Source organism: Sciurus carolinensis, chromosome 16 (assembly GCF_902686445.1).
Source record: "Sciurus carolinensis chromosome 16, mSciCar1.2, whole genome shotgun sequence".
NCBI classification, from domain to species: domain Eukaryota; kingdom Metazoa; phylum Chordata; class Mammalia; order Rodentia; family Sciuridae; genus Sciurus; species Sciurus carolinensis.
In genome coordinates this window covers 64383992-64404164 of record NC_062228.1, presented here as the reverse complement: position 1 = coordinate 64404164, position 20173 = coordinate 64383992, and the positions used below count along the sequence as shown (strand labels likewise).

General features: G+C 54.4%; 2 protein-coding genes across 2 annotated transcripts in view; both read right to left on the bottom strand.

Moving 5' to 3' along the window:
* Positions 1-4974: 4974 nt before the first annotated feature.
* Positions 4975-20173, bottom strand: part of LOC124966922 (leukocyte immunoglobulin-like receptor subfamily B member 3) — a 106771-nt gene continuing 91572 nt past the window's right edge. Inside the window, exons 8-10 of the mRNA XM_047528815.1 lie at positions 7696-7809; positions 6479-7396; positions 4975-5298 (exon numbers count right to left, since the gene is read on the bottom strand). Of these exons, the coding sequence (XP_047384771.1) occupies positions 7317-7396; positions 7696-7809 (194 nt within the window). The 3' untranslated portion in view covers positions 4975-5298; positions 6479-7316. The remainder of the gene's footprint in view (positions 5299-6478; positions 7397-7695; positions 7810-20173) is intronic.
* LOC124966924 (leukocyte immunoglobulin-like receptor subfamily A member 6) lies at positions 9054-10853 on the bottom strand. Its single transcript, XM_047528818.1, has 5 exons — positions 10777-10853; positions 10584-10619; positions 10126-10410; positions 9623-9919; positions 9054-9349 (listed from the first exon to the last, which is right to left on the bottom strand). The coding sequence occupies exons 1-5, from the start codon at positions 10808-10810 to the stop codon at positions 9201-9203; spliced, it is 801 nt and encodes a 266-aa protein (XP_047384774.1). The 5' UTR covers positions 10811-10853; the 3' UTR covers positions 9054-9200.

The window sequence follows — 20173 nt, the reverse complement described above, 5'->3', positions numbered from 1 at the left end:
TCATCTTGGGTTCAATTCTGTCAGGGGCTGGAATCCAGGCCTGTCAATAGTGTAAGACGACAAGAAATCATGACTCTCATGCTCTCTCTGTCTGTCGGTCTGTCTGTCTGTCTGTCTCTCTGTGTCTCTCTCTCTCTCTCTCTCTCAAGGTTCACTTCCATTATCACTTTCTCAAAAACAGTTCTGGGAGGGGAGAGAGAACTCTAGAGGCAGCTATGACTGCATATGTGGCGGGTTGTGTCACGCAGAGGATCCCCAGTGAGGGGACCCAGATGTGCGGCCATGGGGAGTGGGCCCGAGGAGAGTCCCAGGAGAGTCTGCCGCTCGGCTCCTCAGGACATCGGCTCCAGCGCCTTCTCTCCTCCAAACTGACCCTGACCAGTGACTCCTTTCCTGGCCTTTGGCCCTGGCCTGGGGCTGCGCCACTGACCCTTGTTCTGAGGCTCCAGCTCCTTGGACTGAGCAGCTACTGGTGCCCCAGCTCTGCAGCCTGCAGACGGCCACTGTGGGACTGTTCCGCTTCTGGTTTTGTCCGCCAGCCTAGTAAACCCCTTTTTACAGTCATAGCTACACACACAGGTGTGTTTCTGTTCCCTGGAGAAGCCTGACTGGCCCAGGGGAACTCAGGGTAGAAGGGAGAGGGCTGGGCTGTGGCTCAGGGGCAGAGCCCTTGCCTAGCAGCGTGAGGCCCCGGCTTCGATTCCCAGCACCGCAGAACAATCAATAAAATAAAGGTCCATCAACAACCAAAAAGGAAATTAGAAAAAAAGAGAGAGAGGAAGATAGGGACTCCAAATCCTTCGCACGCCTGGTCCAGGGACCAGGATGGACGCCACGCTGTCCTCCAGAGCTGAGGGGTTCTCAGGAGCTGAAGGTGTGGAGCTGAGGGGGTGAGTTGGACTGGCCCCTCAGGAAGGTCCCTGCACCAACGCCTCCCCGACACCCCCTCCTGCCTTGCAGACGCTGAGCCCACCAGTGCACAGAGCACAACTCTGACGTGCCCGGGGCTCACTTGACCAGGAGGCAGGTTGGCCCAGACGGCAAGGACCAAGGTCACCCACAGCCCACGTCGCTGCCCTCCAGGCCCTACGTGGACGTGGGCGGCATCCTCCTCCACGTCCTCCTTGCACCTGGTCAGACGCAGGCCTCTAGGGTCAGCGAAGGCACTGTGGGCAGCCCTGGTGTGACATGTGGCCTGTGGCCAGCGGGAGACTGCTCCAGCAGAGAGAGGAGGCAGAGGCCATGCTGGGATGCTGTGGCTCCACGTGGTCCCTGGCATCGGTCTCGTCTCCAAACGTGGGCTGGAAGCCTCACCCACGTCAGGAGGCCCACGTCCTGCGTGACGGACGGCTGTCTGGAGGAAGGGGCGTCTCAGGACACCCTCCAGGGCGGGGGCGTTGGAGAGAGACCGAGGAAGAGGAGGAGACGGCCGAGCACAGCCAGAGGCCCGGACGTCCAGACGGACTCGGTGGGTCCAGGCTGAGTGAGGGCCGTGGGCGCCCCACTCCTACCCGGGCAGCACGGCTCACGGAGGTGTCTGTCGCCCACTCCTGTTGCTGGGCAGCACGTTGCCTGGGGACTCCAGGGTGTCCTAGCTTCGTGGTGGAAGGTGCGAAGCTGTCCCAACCGTGAACGCGGGCGTGAGGGTCCACACGTGTGCTCTCCTCCCACCTCTTCAGTTCTCCAATAACACGCCACACCTCACACAGGACCAGAGCCACATGTCACCCCAAGTTTTAAGCACCCAGGTGTTTGTGTTGGGCGTCGGCGCTGAGGAGATGCGCTGGGCAGGAGGGTGAGCTCTCGCTCGGCTGGTGGTCCACCCCAGAGGCCTCCAGCACCAACCTCCAGGGCTCCGAGCAGAGGCAGCGCCCGCAGGCTGGGGAGGCCGGTGGAGGCAGCAGGGGCGAGGAAATCCATGCACCTGTCTGGGCTCCGCCTCCTTGTCCACCTTTAGCTTCTCCAGCCTCCTGAAGCCCCGACACCCAGCTCCAGGTTCAGCTCCAGATTCACAGCGTCCTGACATCCACCTCTGCCTTCTCCTTCCTGCCGACGGCCTTTGGTAGCTTTGTGAGGAGGCCTCCCTGTGCTACAGAAGGAGGCTGCCTTCCCTTCCGGGGACACCTGCGAATCTCGCCTCCTGCCCCAGCCACCCCTCCCTCCCTCTGTGCCTCCCTCCTTCCCTTCCATTTTCCTCCTTCCTCAGTCTGAAGACTGCTGGCAAAATCTTCTCCAGGCTGGAATCTGTCCCTGGCTGTGCTTGCTGTCCCTGTGCACGTCACAGGTAGCGCCCTGGCCCTGGATGTGGAAGGTGAGGCACGGCACCCACAGGGCCCTGCAGAGCCCAGCCCGACACAGACCCGCTGAGCCAGAGTCTGCACGCGGCTGTCCTAGGCCAGGCCCTGAATGCAGGCCTCGCCTGCTCCACGGAAGCCACCTGGGCAGACTTGCTTTCACCCTGGGACGTCTGGGCTCTGCCCCAGGCATCTGCACAGCTTTACTTGGGATAAGAAGTAGGCATTGTCCTTCAAACCTCCTCAAGCGAGTGACCTGCTCAAAGCTCTACAAAATGATTCATCTACTCAACCTTCTCCTTGTGGTTCCGAATGACCAGGAGAAGGTCCATCCTCATGTTTTCAGGATGCTGGGAATGATTGATTCTTCTTTCCTTTTCCTTTCTCTGCCTTTTCATTCTAGTTTTGCAGTGCTGGGTTGGAATGCAGGGCCTCGTGCATGCTAGGCAAGCGCTCTTCCACTGAGATACAGCCCAGAGCTCACAGTTTTTTTTTTTTTTTTTTTTTTTTTAATTTGAACAGGGTCTCACTGAATTGGCCAGGCTGGCCTGGAACTTATGATCCTCCTGCCTCAGCCTCCAAGTAGCTGGGATTATCCCAAGACCCTCAAAATGACTGATTTTTAAAATGTATACAAGAATAAACATGTGGAATAATTGGAAGGAAACTCCATATTCTCTTACAGATGCTTAATCTATTGTGTGTGTATGTGGTAGGGTGGGGAGGGTACAAAGGCCCCCTCAATCAGAGTAGAGCACATCGCTAAAATTGGAGGCTTGTGGAATCCTAGAGGGACCAAAGAAGTCTCCCAGGCTCAGCCGTTTTCTAGCCATTTCTAGTGTGAGCACTATGCACACCCAGGTCCAATCACTATTTTTTTTTTTTTTTTTTTTTTGATACTGGGAATTGAACACAGGAGCGCTTAACCACTCAGCAATATCCGCAGCCCTTTTTAAGTATTTTATTTAGAGACAAGGTCTGACGTTCCTTATGGCCTCATGAGATTGCTGAGGCTGGCTTTGAACTTGTGATCCTCCTGCCTCAGCCTCCTGAGCCACTGGGATTACAGGCATGCACCACCACGCCCCGCTTCCAATCTACTCTCAGTGGGACAGGATCAGTTCCTGAGGAAACCTGTAGGAGGATAAGTGCTGGGTACGAAGCTGCTACTTCTCTCCATTGCACCTTTTCATATTTTGGTGTACTTTTTTCCAAATGGGTAATTGATTGTGAAACTAGGTACTGAACTTCCATCTTTGGATGTCTGAGCTCAACTCCTGCTATGACCACATCTCTCTGGTTTGCTGGGAGAAGCTCAGGGCCTGGAACATTCCAGTGGTTCAGTGACCATCTATGGGAGGGCTGGCTGGGAAGGAAGGAAATCCCCATATATGGCGGCCCTGAGAAGGGACGTGTCATTGGTGGGTTACACCTCGATGTGAGAGGCTGACTGGGGATTAGAACCTGGTTCTCCACTGTTGTTGAGAGAAATTCATGACGAGCAGGGAAAGGTATGGGGTGGCCTCAGGTGCAGGCTCCGTGGTCCCCGGGAAACAGGTGCCCGTGGAGCCTGACAGAGCCGTCCCTTCCTGAGCCCCTGCTGGAGGGAGAGCCCTGGGGCTCGTCCAGCTGCCTGCAGCCTGCGTGTCTGCTGTCCCACGGGCCCTGTGGCTCCATCCCTGTGCGCAGCCCAGCTCAGGGGAGGAGGTATTGTAGCCATGGCCGCCTTTGCCCTTCGTCCCCGGTGAGGTTGAGGAGGACACAGGGCATGAGCGCCAGTGTCTGATCCCTGGGAACTCCGTGGATCTGGGACTCTCGGGGATGGCAGGGACATGTTCAGGATTGTGGCCTCTCACAGGGCTGCGCCTGGACCCCAGCCTAGGAGTGTGGGCAGGCGAGTGTGTCCCAGGTTCCCAGGTCCTTCTCTCCCCTGGGAATGACATGGACTCCCCAGTGCTGCTGGAGCTGGTCACAGGAGCAGGTGGGAGAGACCAGGGTGGCCGCTGGGGGACAGGGCACTAAAGAGCCTGGGATGGCAGCCTCTGCTTCTCTTCCAGGGCCTCTCCTCAACCCTCACCTGGGCTGGGGAGGCTGGTCACCCTGTGCCTGGGCCCTAGGCGGGCAGGCACTACCCACGTGGAGAGGGCATCCTGGGCGCTGGAGGAGTCTGCTCCCTGCTCCCCAGGGGACGCGAGGTCCTCCTTGAGTTCAGGGTGTCTGGTCACAGGGGTCACAGCCCCTGCACCCACAGGAAGGGGTGGAGCGGGCACGTCCCCACCCTGGGCGCCAGCGCCAGGGCCCCAGGGAGCCCCCGCCTCCTCCTGCTGCCGTAGGCGCAGCGGCAGCTCCTGGCAAGGTGCAGTCACACTGGGATGTGGCGGTTGCTTCTGACGAGGGAAGGAGGACACAGGCTCCCCTGGACCCTGGGCGCAGACACCCAGGCCCGTCAGGCCTCTTCCCTGGTCCCTGAGCCCCAGTCACAGGAGGACGCACAGGCGTCCCTCAGGGGTCCCTACCGCTGGGCTCCCTTCTGGGCTCCTGCCCTCAGGCGGGAAGTCCCCAGCCTGGCCCCTCGTGAGTCAGCACGGTAACTGGAGCAAATGCCTGAGATGGTCAGTCTGTGGAGAGCCCCTCGAGGCCCACAGTGCTGCAGGTTCTGGCCTTGGGTGGACTGGCCCCAAGGCTTTGGGTCCGTGACAGGGCAGCCAACACGATGGACGGTGGGGGGTCGTGCTCACCTCCTGTCCAGGAGTGAAGGAGGAAGAGGAGGAGCGGGGTCCCAGGACCCCCGTCCAGGGCACGTGTCCAGTGAGTGGGAGACCTCCCACCAGGCCCAGCTCCCCACGCTCCCCGCCTCCCAGTAGTGCCCCCTGGGGACCAAGCCTTGAGGGGACAGTCCAGGTGCAGACCACAGCTCCCAGAGCTCCTGCTGTCCACAGGAGTGGACGGAGCTACGCAGGTGTCGCTCCAGGTAGGAGGACGCTGGGGAGAAGGCTCGGGGCTCCTGGAAAGAGAAAGACCAGCGCTGGTGAGCCCCAGGGCAGATGTGGGGACCTGCGGTCAGCTCGTGGAGACCAGGAAGCCATTACCTCAGTGCAGCCAGGTGGCGGTGGCCCTGGAGAGAAGCTGGCCCTCAGTGTGGCTCTGATGTCACCTGGACGGATTCACTGTCTAAGCAGGGGGACCATGAACACCCCCTCACTGTGGCCAGCAGCCCCGGGCTGGGCCCTCCTGGGGCCTGTGAGCAGCTCCCACCGGGGTGGGTACAGACGCTGCAGTGGACACCGCCAAGTGGTCGGCCCCACTGACCCCCTGGACATCCTGCTCTCGGGTGAGGAGCCCCTCCAGGGCCACCTGGGACTCAAGCTGGCATGTGGGGTCCTGGTGACACAGGTGGGAAAGGCAGAGAGGCCTAGTGCGGGAGGCGGTGTGTGGGGGCTGGGATGAGGGAGGGGTCGGAGCAGAGGCCCCAAGGGCAGCCTGGGACTGAGGTGTGAGAGGGGCGGGCGGGGAGCAGGCGCGGCCTCGCTGGACTCCCCTCCTCCCTGTCAGCCCAGCCAGACCCTCGGGGCCTCGGAGGACGGGACTGCAGGGTCGGCCCAGGGTCTGCTTGACTGGCTCCTTCTAGCCAGCGAGGGGAGCCACCCTTCGCTGCACCCGGGTCACGGTGCCAAGATGGCCTTTGCTCTCTCAGCCTGGACTCGGCTCCCAGCACCTCCCTGAGCCCCAGGAGCCAGGCTCCGTCTGGGGCGGAGGGCGAGGACCCTGGGCTTCTGCTCTCTCCCCTTTGTGGCCTCTGGCTGATCTGACCTTCCCCCCTGCTCCTCCTTTCCTGCTCTGGGCTCCAGTGCCACTGTCCAGGTCCCCTGATCCCAGGGCAGACTGTCCCTTCCACAGAGCCAGCGAGGCCTATTCTTCCTCTCCTAGTGTGACGATCACGCTTCACCCCGACACACAGGCAGTTACACACGCATGTGCACGTGAAATCCTATGTGTGTGACGGGTGAGGGCGGCGTGCCGTCATGCACTCTGCACTCTAACGCACGCAACGTGTGCATAAATGTGCCTGACCACACGTGAACACGCACACGCACAGGCGTATCTTCTGATGTTATACGTGTTTGTAAATCGCTCATAATCGTTGGGCCAGTGAATGGATGAATAAAGAAACGAGAGAAGGTCACCTGAAGGTTCCCAGCGCAGACCCAGGAGCGGGGTAACCTGACGGAGGCTGCGCAGGATTGCAGCCCGGGTTTGCCCTGCTCCGTGTCCAGAGCCCGAAGCGGATGATCGACTTGGCACCCTCCTCTGCGGTGCCTCAGGTGTAGCCAGGGCTCTGCTGGGGCAGCCTGCAAGGGGGCCCGGAAAGGAGATTGGAGGCTTCCAAAGGTGTCCCCGCTGCTGCAGCACAGGGCAGGGCCAAGCCCTTTGGGGAAGAGGACCCACAAGCCACGTCTGCAGGGAGAACGCTGGGTCAGAGGCGCCCTCAGTGGCCTCTAGGTCAGAGGCCCCTCAGTGTCGGTGGCTGTGGGCTTACTCACTCCTCGCCTGCTCTGCTTTCCTGACGCTTGAGGCTCCCGTCCCTGTCACCCAATCAGAGAACACGCCAGACTCCCAGGGTAGTGGGTGACCTCAGTGGTCAGTTTGGGGAGTGGGAGCAGGTGGCACGTGGCCGGCTCAAGGGACAGGGATGTAAGCTCCGTTCTGGCTGCTGTGGTAGGTGTTGGCGAGGGTGTGGGGGAAAGTCACACTCATACATTGCTGGTGGGGCTGCAAATCAGTGCAGCCGCTCTGGAAAGAGTGGAGATCCCTCAGACAACTTGGAATGGACCCACCTTTTGAGCCAGTTATCCCACTCCCAGGTTTAAACCCAAAGGACTGAACATTAGCTCCACCCCACCCCAGCCCTCTTCCCCTCACAGAGGTGTTGTTCCTGGGCAGCAGCGGCTGGGCTGGACCTGGGGAGACAGGGGGTGTCAGGTGGCAGTGAGGACGGTGGGGGGTCTGGGTCTGGAGCAGGGGTCACCTCTTCTGCAGGCCACTGTCCTGGGGCTCTGCCTCTGTGGGCCCTGCAGGTCCCTGGAGGCCAGCCTCTGTCTGGGCTGTGTGAGAGGAACAATCTCAGCCCCAGGGGGAGCCACGCACCCCACAGGCCACCGCAGGGGACGGGGGGACTTGAAAAGGCCCCTCCAAGGTCTCCTGAGATGGGACGGGGTCAGCAGCCTGAAATCCGTCTGCATGTGGTGAGCAGGGGTCTTTTTTTTCTGCTTTTTCTGTGGAAGTGTTTCCTAGTGAACTGTCCCCAGGGGCAGGTTTCCCTGGGGCTGCTGCCCTCGCCCACCTTGCCTGACCCAGGGGGAGCCAACGGCCTGCTGAGGCCCAGGTCACCACTGCCACTCACCCGCCTTCCTGCGTCTGCTCTGATGCCGGAGGAGGAGGAGGAGGAGGAGCAGGAGGAGCAGCAGGAGGAAGGCCACTGAGACCCCGACCAGAACCTGCAGCAGCCTTCCCAGTCCTGGGCACAGTGACATTGTGAGTAGGGGCCATGCTGCCTTCCTGAGCACCCACTGTGTGCCAGGGCTTCCACCTGTCAATCACGCCTCATGGCACCGCCACCCACCACCCAGTTACAGATGAGGAAACTGAGGCTGAGAGAGGGGCCGCCTGCCCAGTCACCCAGCAGGAGCAGCAGAGCTGGGGCCTGAGCTGGGGGAGTCTGACTTCCAGTCTCCTTCCCTCCACCAGAGCTCAGCCTGAGCTGCAGGGAAGGAGCCTGGACACCCTGATGGCCCTGAGCTCTCCCTGCACAGGGTCACTGTCACTGCACAGAGGGGACAGTGCCTGCAGGTTCAGGTCCTGGGGCTTCCCTGGGTGCCTCCTCTCCAGCAGGGCACAGCCAAGGTCAGCACTGAGGGGAATTGAAGGTCAGGGCCAGGCCTCTCCTCTGCACGTGGGGACTCTGAGCCCAAGGGGAGGGGCTGTCCAGGTCAGCGTGTCCAGAGGAGGATCCTCCACCCCAGCTCAGCCCTGTCCTGGGACCCACCTCTTGCCAGAGCCCCTCACTTACCACTATGGGGTCCTGGGTCCATGGGGGTGAGGGGCTGCTCCTCAGGGCCTCCTGGGGTGGGTGGGAGGTGAGGGCTGGGTTGCCTGCTCCCCACTTCAGCTGGCTGCCCATCCCCAGGTTGGGACCCAGTGTCACCTCTGCCTTGACCTCACCCTCTTGCCTCAAGTTTTGAGCCAAGGGTCCTGGTGTCCCCACCCCCATTTCTGGCAGATCCTCAGGTCCCTGGATACTAATCTGTCCTTGAGGGTTTGAGGAGGACCCGAGGTCCTCTGGAGACTCAGAACAGCCAGGACAGGGTGGGGTGGGGAGTCCTGGCTACGGGTGTTCTTGAGTCCTCAGGGATCATCCTTGGGGATGGGACCAAAAGCTAAGGGCTGAGATCCCAGAGGATCCTGGGTAGGAGGACAACAGGAGGGTGACGGGTGCAGCTGGCACTGGGGACCTGCCTTGCTCATCCTCCTGCACCTGCCTGGCCTCCCCAGGACTCCCTCAGTCACCGCACCATGCAGAACCCAATGATGGGTTGGGGACACATGCTGGAGGACCCTGGTGGCCCCTTCTTTCTGAGGGGTGGATCCTGCTGGCTGACCCTCCCAGGGACCCTCACTCCCACCACCCAGAGCTGTCCTGGGCAGGGCCCTGAGTGAATCCCTAGCTCACAGGTGATGGGATCAGAAGTCACTCACCTGAGACCACCAGGACCACGGGGGCACTGGGCCATGACAGCAGGTAGGGGGATGAGCTTTGAGACCCATAGCACCTGTAGGTCCCCGCCAGGGCTGAGGTCACAGCTCTCATGGAGAATTCTGCCTGGAACCCTGGAGCTCTGGACTCTGGTCTCAGACGCAGGGGGGATCAGCTGCCCCCTCCTTGACCAGAAGGAAGGTGTCCCACTGGATCCTTGATTGACACAGCAGGGTCACGTTCTCTCCTGAGGACACTGTGGGACCCGGCTGCACTGAGAGGGAGGGTGTGGCAGGGAGCTGTCCTAGAGAGAGGAAGGAGGGGTGAGGGGATCCAGCTTGTTCTGAGCTGAGACCTCACCAGGGCCTCTCTGAGGACCTGTGCTCTCTGTCTGGCTCAGGGTCTCTGATCTTCCTCTCCCTGTGCCTCCCTGTCTCTGTCTTCTCTGCCCCTCCCTGACCCTCCCTGTCTCTCTCCCTCCTGAGACCCCACACCTCACCCTGCCCATCACCTCCTGGGCTCCCACACAGGGCTGGGCAGAGTCTGGGTCACTGACTGCACACACTGGGCTCCTCACCTGTGACCAGGATGTCCAGGGGGTCACTGGGGGCTGACCACTCAGAGGAGAGCCTGTGTCCACCGTAGCATCTGTACCGACCCCCATGGGAGCCTCTCACAGGGCCCAGAAGGAAGGTGGCCTGAGACAGCCCAGCCTGGAGCTGCTGGCCAGGGAGCTGTGGGAGGTCCTGTCCGCCCTCCTTGGACAGAGCAAATCTGTCATAGCCACTGTCTGAGTGACACTGGAGGGTCACATTCTCTCCAGGGTCCAGGACTGGGCTGTGCTGGGTCAGGAGGGAGGGCTTCCTGGACAGCCCTGGAGGGAAGAGGAGCCTGGGCTGAGGGAGGACCTGCCAACCCTGCCTCCCTCCTGCCTGCAGGTCACTCTCTCACACCCTGGGTCTCTGGCCATGTGGTCCCAGGTTCCCTCATCCTCTCTCTCACCTGGGGCTCTCTAACATAAAGGTCCCCACAACCTGCTGCATGTCCCCAACTGTGTCAGGGAAGGTGGAGCTTCCTCACCTGAGACCTGGAGCTCCAGGGGGTCACTGCACTCTGACCAGCCAGCAGGGCTGTGATAGTGGCATTGATATCGCCCTGCATGGTGCTGTGTCATGGTTGGGATGGGGAACTTGGCCTTGTTCCTGGTCTTCTGTGGGATCTTTGTGCCCCAGGGCACTGGTCTTCCATCTTTCTTCAGACGGTACACCTTGGACTTCAGGGTTCCCTCACACCAGAGGGTCACTGGCCTCCCCAAGGTGATCACAGATCCTGGCTCAGCCCACAAGGTGGGTTTGGGGAGGGTCCCTGCAAGGGAATCAGAGGCTGGGTCCCAGCACAGCCCCTCAGATCCCAGCCCTCAGCCCAGCTCCCTCCAGGCTCCCCAGCCTCAGCCCACAGCTGCTGTTCTCCATCCACTGCCCAGGGTGGCTCCTGGTCCCCAGGGAGGAGCAGGACCTGGGCCAGCTGGGGACACTCACCTTGCTGCCCTCGGGTCCTGGGGCCCAGACTCAGCCCTGGAAGAGAGTTCCTGTGAGAGGGGAGCCCTGAGGCCTGAGCAGGCCCTCTCCTCCCCAGAGCCTCCTGGGCCCTGTGTCCCCTGATGGCCAGGGCTGGCTGTGGGCTGGAGGCCCTCCCAGAACAGGGTGTCCCCTTCCCTTCTTCACATCTCACCAAGGCAGAGCAGGGCCGTGAGGGTGGGGGTCATGGCGTCTCCTCCCCAGGTCCTGGCTCTGCAGATGGAGGAGGTCATAGAGCATGGCAGGACAGAGGCTCACAGGATGTGGCCATTTCGAAGCTGGGTTCTGCCTGTCACGGGGTGTCACAGCAGCCCACAGGAAGGGGAACAGCCCTCCCCTGAGATCTGCGCAGCACTGTGTGGTTGGGCCTGGGCTCCCTGCAGGAGCTCAGACAGCAATGGTGCCTGTCCTCACCCCTCCACTGTCTGTCTGATCTGTCCTCATCCCTGCAGAGCCAGGAGGCAGCAGCCAGTGCTCCTGGTGCCCTCCTGAGCCAGCCCCTTCCAGCTGAGGGTGACCTGGGGTAGGTCCTCCCTTCTCAGGGGCACCTTCTGTCCATCTTGGTGCTGGGTTCTTGGGTCCTGGCTGGGGCCATTGGTCTCCCAGCCCTGGAGATGGTTTAGGGGAGATGCAGGTTCCCCCTCAGGTGGGCACAGAGCAGCAGACCCTGAGCACCTGGCTGTGCAGTCAGCTGGAGCTCTGCTGGGGGCACAGAGAGGGGCAGGGACCAGGGAGCTCCTCGCTCTCCTCCTGGTGCTGGTGTGGATGTCCTCTGCTAAATGGTCCCCTTCGGGGCTTCCCCTCTCCTTAGCAGCAGAACCCCCCTCATCTCCCTGGGATGGAATCTGAGCCCTCCTGCATCCTGGGAACCCCTGTCTCCTGGGCAGGGTGCCCCTCAGGGGCCAGGCTCCAGTTCAATGCCAGCTCATTTCCACTGTGGTGTCGTCCTGCGTAGGGACATCTGGCCTCCCAGATCCCGCGTCCAGTGTGGAGCCCGTTCTCTGCACCTCTCGACCTGGAGTGTGGGGTCAGCAGGGTCTGGACACGGACGGGCTCAGCCAGCTTCTCCTCCAGGGCAGGAGGCCAGCCTGGGTTCGGGCCGGGAGAGGTTGGTGGTGCTGGGCTGGTGCCCACTCCGTGAGGCCCATCTGCTCTGAGCTCTCAGAGGTTGTCCCTGCCATGTCTGAAATGCACAGCTCTTCCCGTAAGAGCAGAAGAGGAGAATGGAGGGTTCCCCACATGGAGGAGGAGCCACAGGGAAGGATCCTCTGGGGTCTGGGGTCATCAAGGGTCATTGAGGAGAAGGCTCCTGCTCCGTGTGGGGTGGGAGTGGGCCCAGGGCTCTGGGAGGGGTGGGCGCTGGGCTCTGCTCCAGCCATGTCTGCAGCCAGGCCTGGGCCAGCTCAGCTGTGTGTGGGGCCCAGGGCAGCCCGGCCACCTCCCTGGGCACCTCCCCTCTCCCCTCCTGTCCTCTCTCCTCCCCTTCCCCTAGTCCTCTCCTCTGTCCTTTCCACCTCCCCAGCTCTTCCTTCCCCTCCCCTCCTCTCCTCCTTTCCTTCTCCCCCACTCTAGGCTGGGAAGGGGAACCTGGGGCTCCAACATGGTGAGCAAGTGACCTCCCACTGACCCCACCCAGCACTTCCCCAAAGTCCTGATGTGTCCTGGTTTCATTTTTGTTTGTCCTGAAAGGCTCTCTAATCCCCCTTTGATGTCCTCTTTGTCCCAAGGGGGTTCAAGGAAGCCTGCTCTCTCCCCAGCCTGGTGGGCTCTGGTCTCCCTCTCAGGAGCGGTTTCCAGATCCTTCCACTGAGGTCTGAGAAGGTGCCTGACAAGGCCGCAGTGTCGTAAATCTGTGGGGCCCGTCCTGCACCTGCCCAGGTGGGCCCTGCGGAGGCCCTGGCTGTGCTGGAGGTTGGCTGGCTCTTCCCTCAGCCCAGCTGCTCTCTGGTGTTCTCGCCTCAGGTCCTGTGTGCTCTCGGGTCCTGTCTGGATGTGTGTCCAGCACTAACGTGGGACCTGGGCACCTCCCGTCATCACCTGCCTCAGCTTCCCCTCCTATCTGCCTGGGGCTTTTGCATTTTGTACCAGGGATTGTTGCAGGCAGGGGCACTTAGCCACTGAGCCACATCCCAGCCCTTTTTATTTTTTATTTAGAGACAGTGTCTCCCTAAGCTGAGCCCAGGGGCAGGACCTGCAGTCTTGGCTCTGTGGGAGGGAGAGGAGGGAGGTCACTGGAGCCCAGGAGTTCAAGGACCTCCGGGCAGAGAGAGACTCTGACTCAACAATAAATGAACAAGTAAATGAACAAGTCAAGGAAACAAGCAAAAGCACCAGGTTAAAGTGCATCTTGCAGACAGTGCGCAGTTGCCACTTGGTTTTCCCACATTTTCTACTGGGGCATTGTGGGTGGACATGTGGTGGGATTTGTGTTACACACTCAAACACACACACAGTCCAGCAGTACGGCTGGACCTCTGTCCTCCCGTGGTCTCCTACTGTCCCTCCTCGTGCCCCCTGGTCACTTTCTCTACTCTGCTTCTTTTGATTTCCATCAGATCCCTCCATTCTTTCCCTTTTCCCTCTCCAGCTTCCTCAGGTGAGAGAACACGTACGACCCTTGACCTCTGGGTTTGGCTGATTCCACTTAACACCTTGCCCTCTGGTTCCATCCATTTCCTGCAGACGCCACCGTTTCATTCTCTTTATGGCTGAATACGGCTCCACTGTGTGTGCCCACATGCTCTTGGTCCAGTCGTCACTGAAGGACACCGAGGCTGCTTCCCTAGCCTGGCCTTGTGAGTTGTGCTGCTGTCAACCGTGGGTGTGGGTGTGTCAGTGCAGGAAGATGACGTTGATTCTTCAGGGAAATACTGAGGAGTGTGTAGCTGGGTCCCATGGCGGTTCCATGCCTCGTCCTCTGAGGATCCTCCACACTGATTTCCATGGTGGTTGGACTAACCAAGGTCCCACAAGGGTGTACAAGGGTTCCTTTTTCTCCACATCTTGTCCAGCACTTACTATTTTATGTATTTTTGGTGAGTGTCATTTTGTCTAATGGGAGATGAAATCTCAGAGTAGTTTGATTTTTATTTTCCTATTTGCTAATGATAATGAATATTTTTCATATATTTGGTGATCATTGTACTTCTTCTTTTGAGAAGTGTTTGGTTTGTTTACCCATTGATTAATTGGATGGTAATTTTGATGCTAAATTTTATGAAGACTTTATATGTTCTGGACATTAATCGTCTGTCAGGAGAGTGGTAGCAAAGATTTTTTTCCCATTTCATGCTTCTCTCTTCACATTCTAAATTGCTTCCTTTGCTGTGAAGAAGGTTTTAATTTGATGCCATGCCATTTACTAAGCCTTGACCCTCTTTCCTGAGTCTTAGGAGTTCTATGGAGAAGCTCTTGCCTTGTGTGCTGCAGTGTTGACTCTGTCTTCTTCTATGAGTTGCATTTTTCTGGTCTTGTTCTGAGGTCTTTGATCCATTTTGACTGAACCTTTGAACAGGCTGAGTGATGAGGTTCTAGTTTCATCCTTCGCATGTGGAGAACCAGTTGTCCCAGCACCATTTGGTACAAAGGCCGTTTTTTCTCCACTGCAGGTTTTGGCACCTTGTCAAGCATTAGGTGACTGTAAGGATGTGGGGTTTTCTCTGTGTCTTCTTTCTGTCCTACTGGTCTATGTGCCTGTTTTTATGCCAGTACCATGCAGCTTCATTACTATTGCTCTGTAGTTTAATTTGAAATCAGGAATTGTGATGTCTCCAACATTTTTTTCCTTGAATTTCATTGGATGTTCTGGGTTTTTTTATTATTCCAAAAATTTTTTAACTCCTTTTTTAAGTTCTGTAAAGAACATTATTGGTATTTTGATGGGAATTGCATCAACTCTTTACATTGCTGTGGGTAGTATGACCATTTTAACAGTATCAATTCTGGTTATCCTTGAACATGGAATATCTTTCCATCCTCTTGCTTCTCCTTCAGTTTCTTTCCTTAAGGTTCTATAGTTTTCATTGTAGAGGTCTTTCACCCCCATGATTAGTTTTGTTGCTAGGTATTGTATGATTTTGAGATGTTTTTGAATAAGATTGTGTTTTTATCACAAATGGGCACTGAATTTTTTGAAAGGCTTTCTCTGCATCCTTTGAGACAACAAATTGATTTTGTTCTTATATCCATTATGTGGTAAATTACATTTGTTGATTTGCATATGTTAAAGCAACCTTGCATTCCTGGGATAAAACATTCTTTTTAATCTGTTCTTGAAATGTTTTCTAATCTTTTCTTAAGAAGTTTTGCTCTAAGTTCATAAGAAACATTGATCTGTAGTTTACTTTCCCTGATGTGTCCTTCTGTGGTTGTGATATGAGTGTGATATTGGCCTTACAATAAATTCAGAAGTGCTCCATTCCTTTCTAATTCTTGCAATAATTGGAGGAACACTGAAATCAGTTCTTGTTTAAAGGTCTGGTAGAAGTCAGTTGAGAATCCATCTGGTCCTGTGATTTTCTCTGTTAGAGGGTTTTCTGTAGTGTTTCTACTTATTACTGTCTATGGGTGTATTTGGGTTTTATGTGATTGAACTTTGATAGATCAGATGTATGTTGAAATAGATCCATTTCTTCTAGGTTTTCCAGTTTATTGGAGTAGAAATCTTCAAAACAGTCCCTATGATCCTCTCAATTTCTGTGGTAATTTCTCTTGTTTTCATCTCTACATTTTAAAATTGAGGTCTTCACTCTTTTTCTTTTGCTTGGTTTGGCTGAAGTCTCATCAACCTTGTTTGTTTTGGAATGACGGTCTTCATTTCATTGATCCTTTGTATTTTTCTAAAAATATTTTTTAGTTGTCAATGGACCTTTATTTTATTTATATTTGACGCTGAGCATCAAACCCAGTGCCTCACACATGCTAGGCAAGGGTTCTACCACTGAGCTACATTCCCAGCTCTTCATTGTTTTTTACTTCTGAATTGTATTGACTTCAACTCTGATCATAATTATTTTCTTCTTTCTAGTGGTGTTGAAATGTATTTTTTCATGTGTTTTAAAGATCTTGATGGATCATTAGGTAGTTAATTTGGGGCCTTTCTGGTTTTCTGATGTAGGCACTCATAGTCATGAGCTTTGATCTTTTAGAACTGCCTTCATTGTGTCTTAGAGGTGTTGGAATGTTGTTTCAATATTCTTTCTTGAATCTAAGAATTTGAAAATTGCTCCCTTGCTTTCTTTGAGAACCCATTCATTGTTCAAACAAGTATTCTTCAATCTCCATGTTGATATAATTTCTGTAGGAATTTTTCACATCGATTTCAATTTCATTGCATTATGATCAGATAAAATGAAAGAATTATAGACATTTTTTATTTTTGCTAAGAGTTGTCTTATGGCCTAAAATATAGTCTCTTTTGGAGAAGTTTTCTTGAGTAAATGTTTTCAAATAATGTTGGATGAAATAATACATAGGTGTCCGTTAAGGCCATTGGATTTATAATATTTTTCATGTTCAAAGAGTCTTTTCTGACTTTATGTCTGGATGACCTATCTAATGGTAAGAGAGGTGTGCTTAAATCACTCATTATTATTGCACTAACATCTCTCTGAGTCTATAATTCCACTAGTCTCTCTTTTGTGTAATTGAGGTATGTGGAGGAGGAAAGGTTAAATGCAGGATGATCTATTACACAAAAAACTTATCAACTCAAGGAACTCCCAAGAGCCAATACTCCTTTCATATGAGAGGGTTGTGATGGGTCCAGCCCTACCAAATGTGGCCTCTTACAACAACCACTCTTCCAACTCTCCTTTATTTGTTACATACAGGTAAATGCGCATGGACCGGGAGGAGGTTCTTCTGTGATGGACAGGTTGGGTGTAACTAGAGGAGCCATTCCCTTAGGGAGAAAATTCCAGAAGAAGACAGGAAACCACTCCCATGCAGTGCCACATACACTCTAGCAGTTCCTAGAAGTCAGGTCTCTGCATCCCATGGCTCTTCCTAATCTGATTTGGCTAAATAAGGATGGCTTCCCACATATGTCAATGTTCGCAACAGAAATACCTACTGTAATTATATAATTTTCTTGGATTGTTCCTTTATAAGTATGACTCTTTGGCTCCTCTGATTAATTCTGGTTTGAAGTCTTCTTTGTAACATATGACAGTAGCTACTCCTCCTTATTTTCAGGCTCCATTTGCATGTTCTATCAATTTCCATCTTTCCAGTTTTAACCTGTGGCTGTCTGTGTCTATAACATGCATATCATGAAAACAACAGAGAGCTGGATCTTCATTTAAATGAATTCTTCACATATATGTCTCCTAATGGAAACATTTAGACCATTTACATTTAATGTCCTTATAGAGATAGGTTTATTAATTGCCACCTTTTTGATTTACTTCTTGTCTAATTTAATCTTGTTCCTCATTTGTTTAACTACTCTTCAATCAGATGTTTCCCTTGTGAGTTCTGGGGATTTTATTCTATTTATTTTGTGTCAAATATGTCTTTGAGTATTTTCTAAAATGTCATTTTATTAGTTAATGTTTATTAGTAAATGTTTATTAGTTAATGTTTATTAGTAAATGTCATTTTTTAGTTTTTGCTTATCTTAGATGTCTTTCACTTCCCATTTGATTCTGAAGGATGACTTTGCTGGATAAAGAAATGTTTTTTGACATTTACTTCCTCTTGGTGCTCAAAACACATCTTTCAAAGTCCTACTGGACATTTACAATTTGCGCTAAGAAATAGGATGTAATTCTGACAGGGTTGAAACAAATGATACTGGACACTTTTTTTGAGGCTTTTAAAATTCCATCCTTCCCTGTCTGATTCAAATTTTATTTGTAACATGTCATAGTGAGGTTCTTTTTTGTTGACAGTTATTTCCTTTCAGGGCTTGGAACACATCATTGTAAGTCCTCCTCAATTTTTAGGATTTGTTCTATGAAATAGGAAGTAATTCTTAGAGGTTTGCCTCTAAATGTAAAGTGATATTTCACTTTTGAGATTTAAAAATTATGTCCTTTTTCTCTGTGTTAGGCATTTTAATCACAATATGACATGTATAGTTCATTTATTTAAAAAATCTTGCCTATTTAGTGGTCTGAGTGCATAGTGATTCTGGATGTTAACTTCATTCTTCATGGATACCTCCTTCAGGGAAATAATAACAGAAAATTGTTCAAACCTTAAGAATGAATGGCTCTATACATCAGCTATATCTATATCTCCTAAGTCAAGAGAAGGCACCCAGACATTCCATATTTGTCCCAACTGGCTTGTTTTCTGGAGCGGGGATGGATCCAGAGCCTTGTGAATAGAAGCTAGCACTCCACCTCAGAGCTGCATACTTAGGGTTTTGTCACATGCAGTTGAAAGGGGACATTCCCATGTTCTCCTGGATCATCAGCACTGATGGCTCCATTGTGTATGTCCCCCTAACAGCCTTCCCTAGTGCACCAAGTGTCATGATCTTATTTCCCTGAGGATTTCATGGGTATCCAGTTGTCCTGACCCTGGAGTAAGTGATGGGAGGCTCCATGTAGATCAAGCAGACATTGGAGTCCTGCACAGTGGTGCTGTGAGCTCCTTCCTCCCACACTCAGCTCAGGCTTCAGCCTCAGGGAGCAGGAGTTGCTGCCATCTCCTGGTGGAGTGTGTTCCAGGGAAGGAAGGGACCAAAAGGGGACTTGCTGGTCTCACAGATGGCATTGCATCCAGACCTCTCTGAATTTGAGAGGTCAGATGCTCAGTCCCAGAAGTGCCAAAATAATGCAGGGACGGGTGTCCCTGTAATCCTCCACCCTTGCACATGGCCACTCCCTTGGGTGCCCACCTGCATGCCTCAGGGCCACTGAGCACAGCCAGCTGAACCCTGCTGGGTGAGTCCTGTAGCCCAGCTGGCCTGGCAGGACCTGCTCCAGTGTACACAGCTGGTGCTCACTGCTCAGGGATGGACCCTGGTGGGGGCAGGGATTTCTCTTGGTTTTATCAGACTTGGTCTTGGGCAGGACCCATTGCCTGGGCTGGAGGGTGGGGCTCGCATGTTTGTGTGCCTCCTCCCATGGCAGCCACATGTATCTCCCGTGCTTGGTTGGTTTGGGCAGACTTCCTGTCCCTTCTCCAGAGGATGTCACCTGGAATGGAATTTGAGTTGGATCTTGGTCAACTCAGGATCTGTGTCCTGCACCCCCTCGGGGAGAGTGCCTTGGTAATCCACCCTTTTCCAGCCAATGTGGCTCATCACCTGGGCCTGTAGGAAGTCTGTGGCTCTCTCCCAGGGGATTAAGACTTTCTCTCCAGGAGAAGGGTCTGGATCAGAACAGATGCCAGGCCACCTTAGTGGCAGCCAAGCAGATAAACCCCATAAATGTGGGTTCTCACCTTCTCACCTCCCTTGGTGTAGAAACCCTTCAGAGCTCATGGATAGGAGCGTGGGCGTGAATGAAGCTGCTCTGGGTCTGAGGCCCCAGGTGCTCCTGTTCCTTCAGGTGTCAGGTAACTTTGACTCCAAGGCATCATCACAGATTCAGCTGGCTTGTCCCAAGAGTGTTTGGCTGATGCTCATCCTGCTGTGCTGGTCCAGGAACATGTCACAGTGAGACCACTGCATCCACTGAGGTGCAGGGTCCCTCTGTGTTTCCTGCTAGCGGTGATGGTGGAGAAAATTAGAAGAGAGAGTCCTGGTCTGTAGTTGTCAACTTTGAGGTAAGATCTGTACTTTTTGGAAAGACACCTGGAATCACTTGGAGATCTCTCCTGGAGAGGAGAAATGGAAAGCAGCGCTGCCTCCAGAGCAACTGCAGGGTCAGTGGGATCTGAGAGGCCACATGGTGAAATATGCTGGTCCCAGTGCTTCCCCAGGTCACTCAGGCATCTGGCATCTCATAAGTCAAGGTGGCTTGTGGCAGGAGGTCCACGACTAACACACAAACAACCAAACTTTACCCCAAAATGTTCATGTGCTACATGTACGTGTAGAAAACCATTTGTATGTAGCTGCTGGTCTGCTAAATGCCTTGACCTAAAAACCCATCAGAACTTGTGGGCAGTGAACACTGCACTCTCCTGAGCTGGACAGAAGTGTTGCTGCCCATCCTGCAGATGACAATGTGGATCCTGGTTCCATGCCGGTGCTGTCTCAAGGGTCTGTGATTGCCCTGTGTCCTAGAGACTTCTCATCTCCCATGATCCCCATGCATTGGTCTTCCTGTCTACACCATGCCTAGGAATTTATTGCCTCTGCTGGAGGACCCCATGCAGCAATGGAGGAGCAGGGTGCTCACACTACCTGGGAATGCAGGGGGCTGCTCCCACAGCATCACACAGAGGGGCCATCCTGGTGGATGGGTCAGGGCAGGTCAGTGGTATCAGTATCAATGTATCAATACCTCAACACAGGGGAGAAGATCAGAAGTGTTTTCAAAAGAAGGGCTGAGTGTCTGTGTCTCATGAGCTCACCACCCTGTTTTATCTTTCTGATCCACACATGAAAAGATATTCAAGACCACCACACTGAAAAAACCCAAGATGACTGT

What these genes read in the sequence shown, in the direction of transcription:
- LOC124966924 (XM_047528818.1), bottom strand. Translation starts at nt 10,810, where the DNA reads ATGACCCCCACCCTCACGGCCCTGCTCTGCCTTG. An exon ending in CACGGCCCTGCTCTGCCTTG is followed by an intron (nt 10,620 to 10,776) that starts GTGAGATGTGAA and finishes ACTCTCTTCCAG; the next exon opens with GGCTGAGTCTGGGCCCCAGG. An exon ending in CCTGGACATCCTGGTCACAG is followed by an intron (nt 9,350 to 9,622) that starts GTGAGGAGCCCA and finishes TCCTCTCTCTAG; the next exon opens with GACAGCTCCCTGCCACACCC.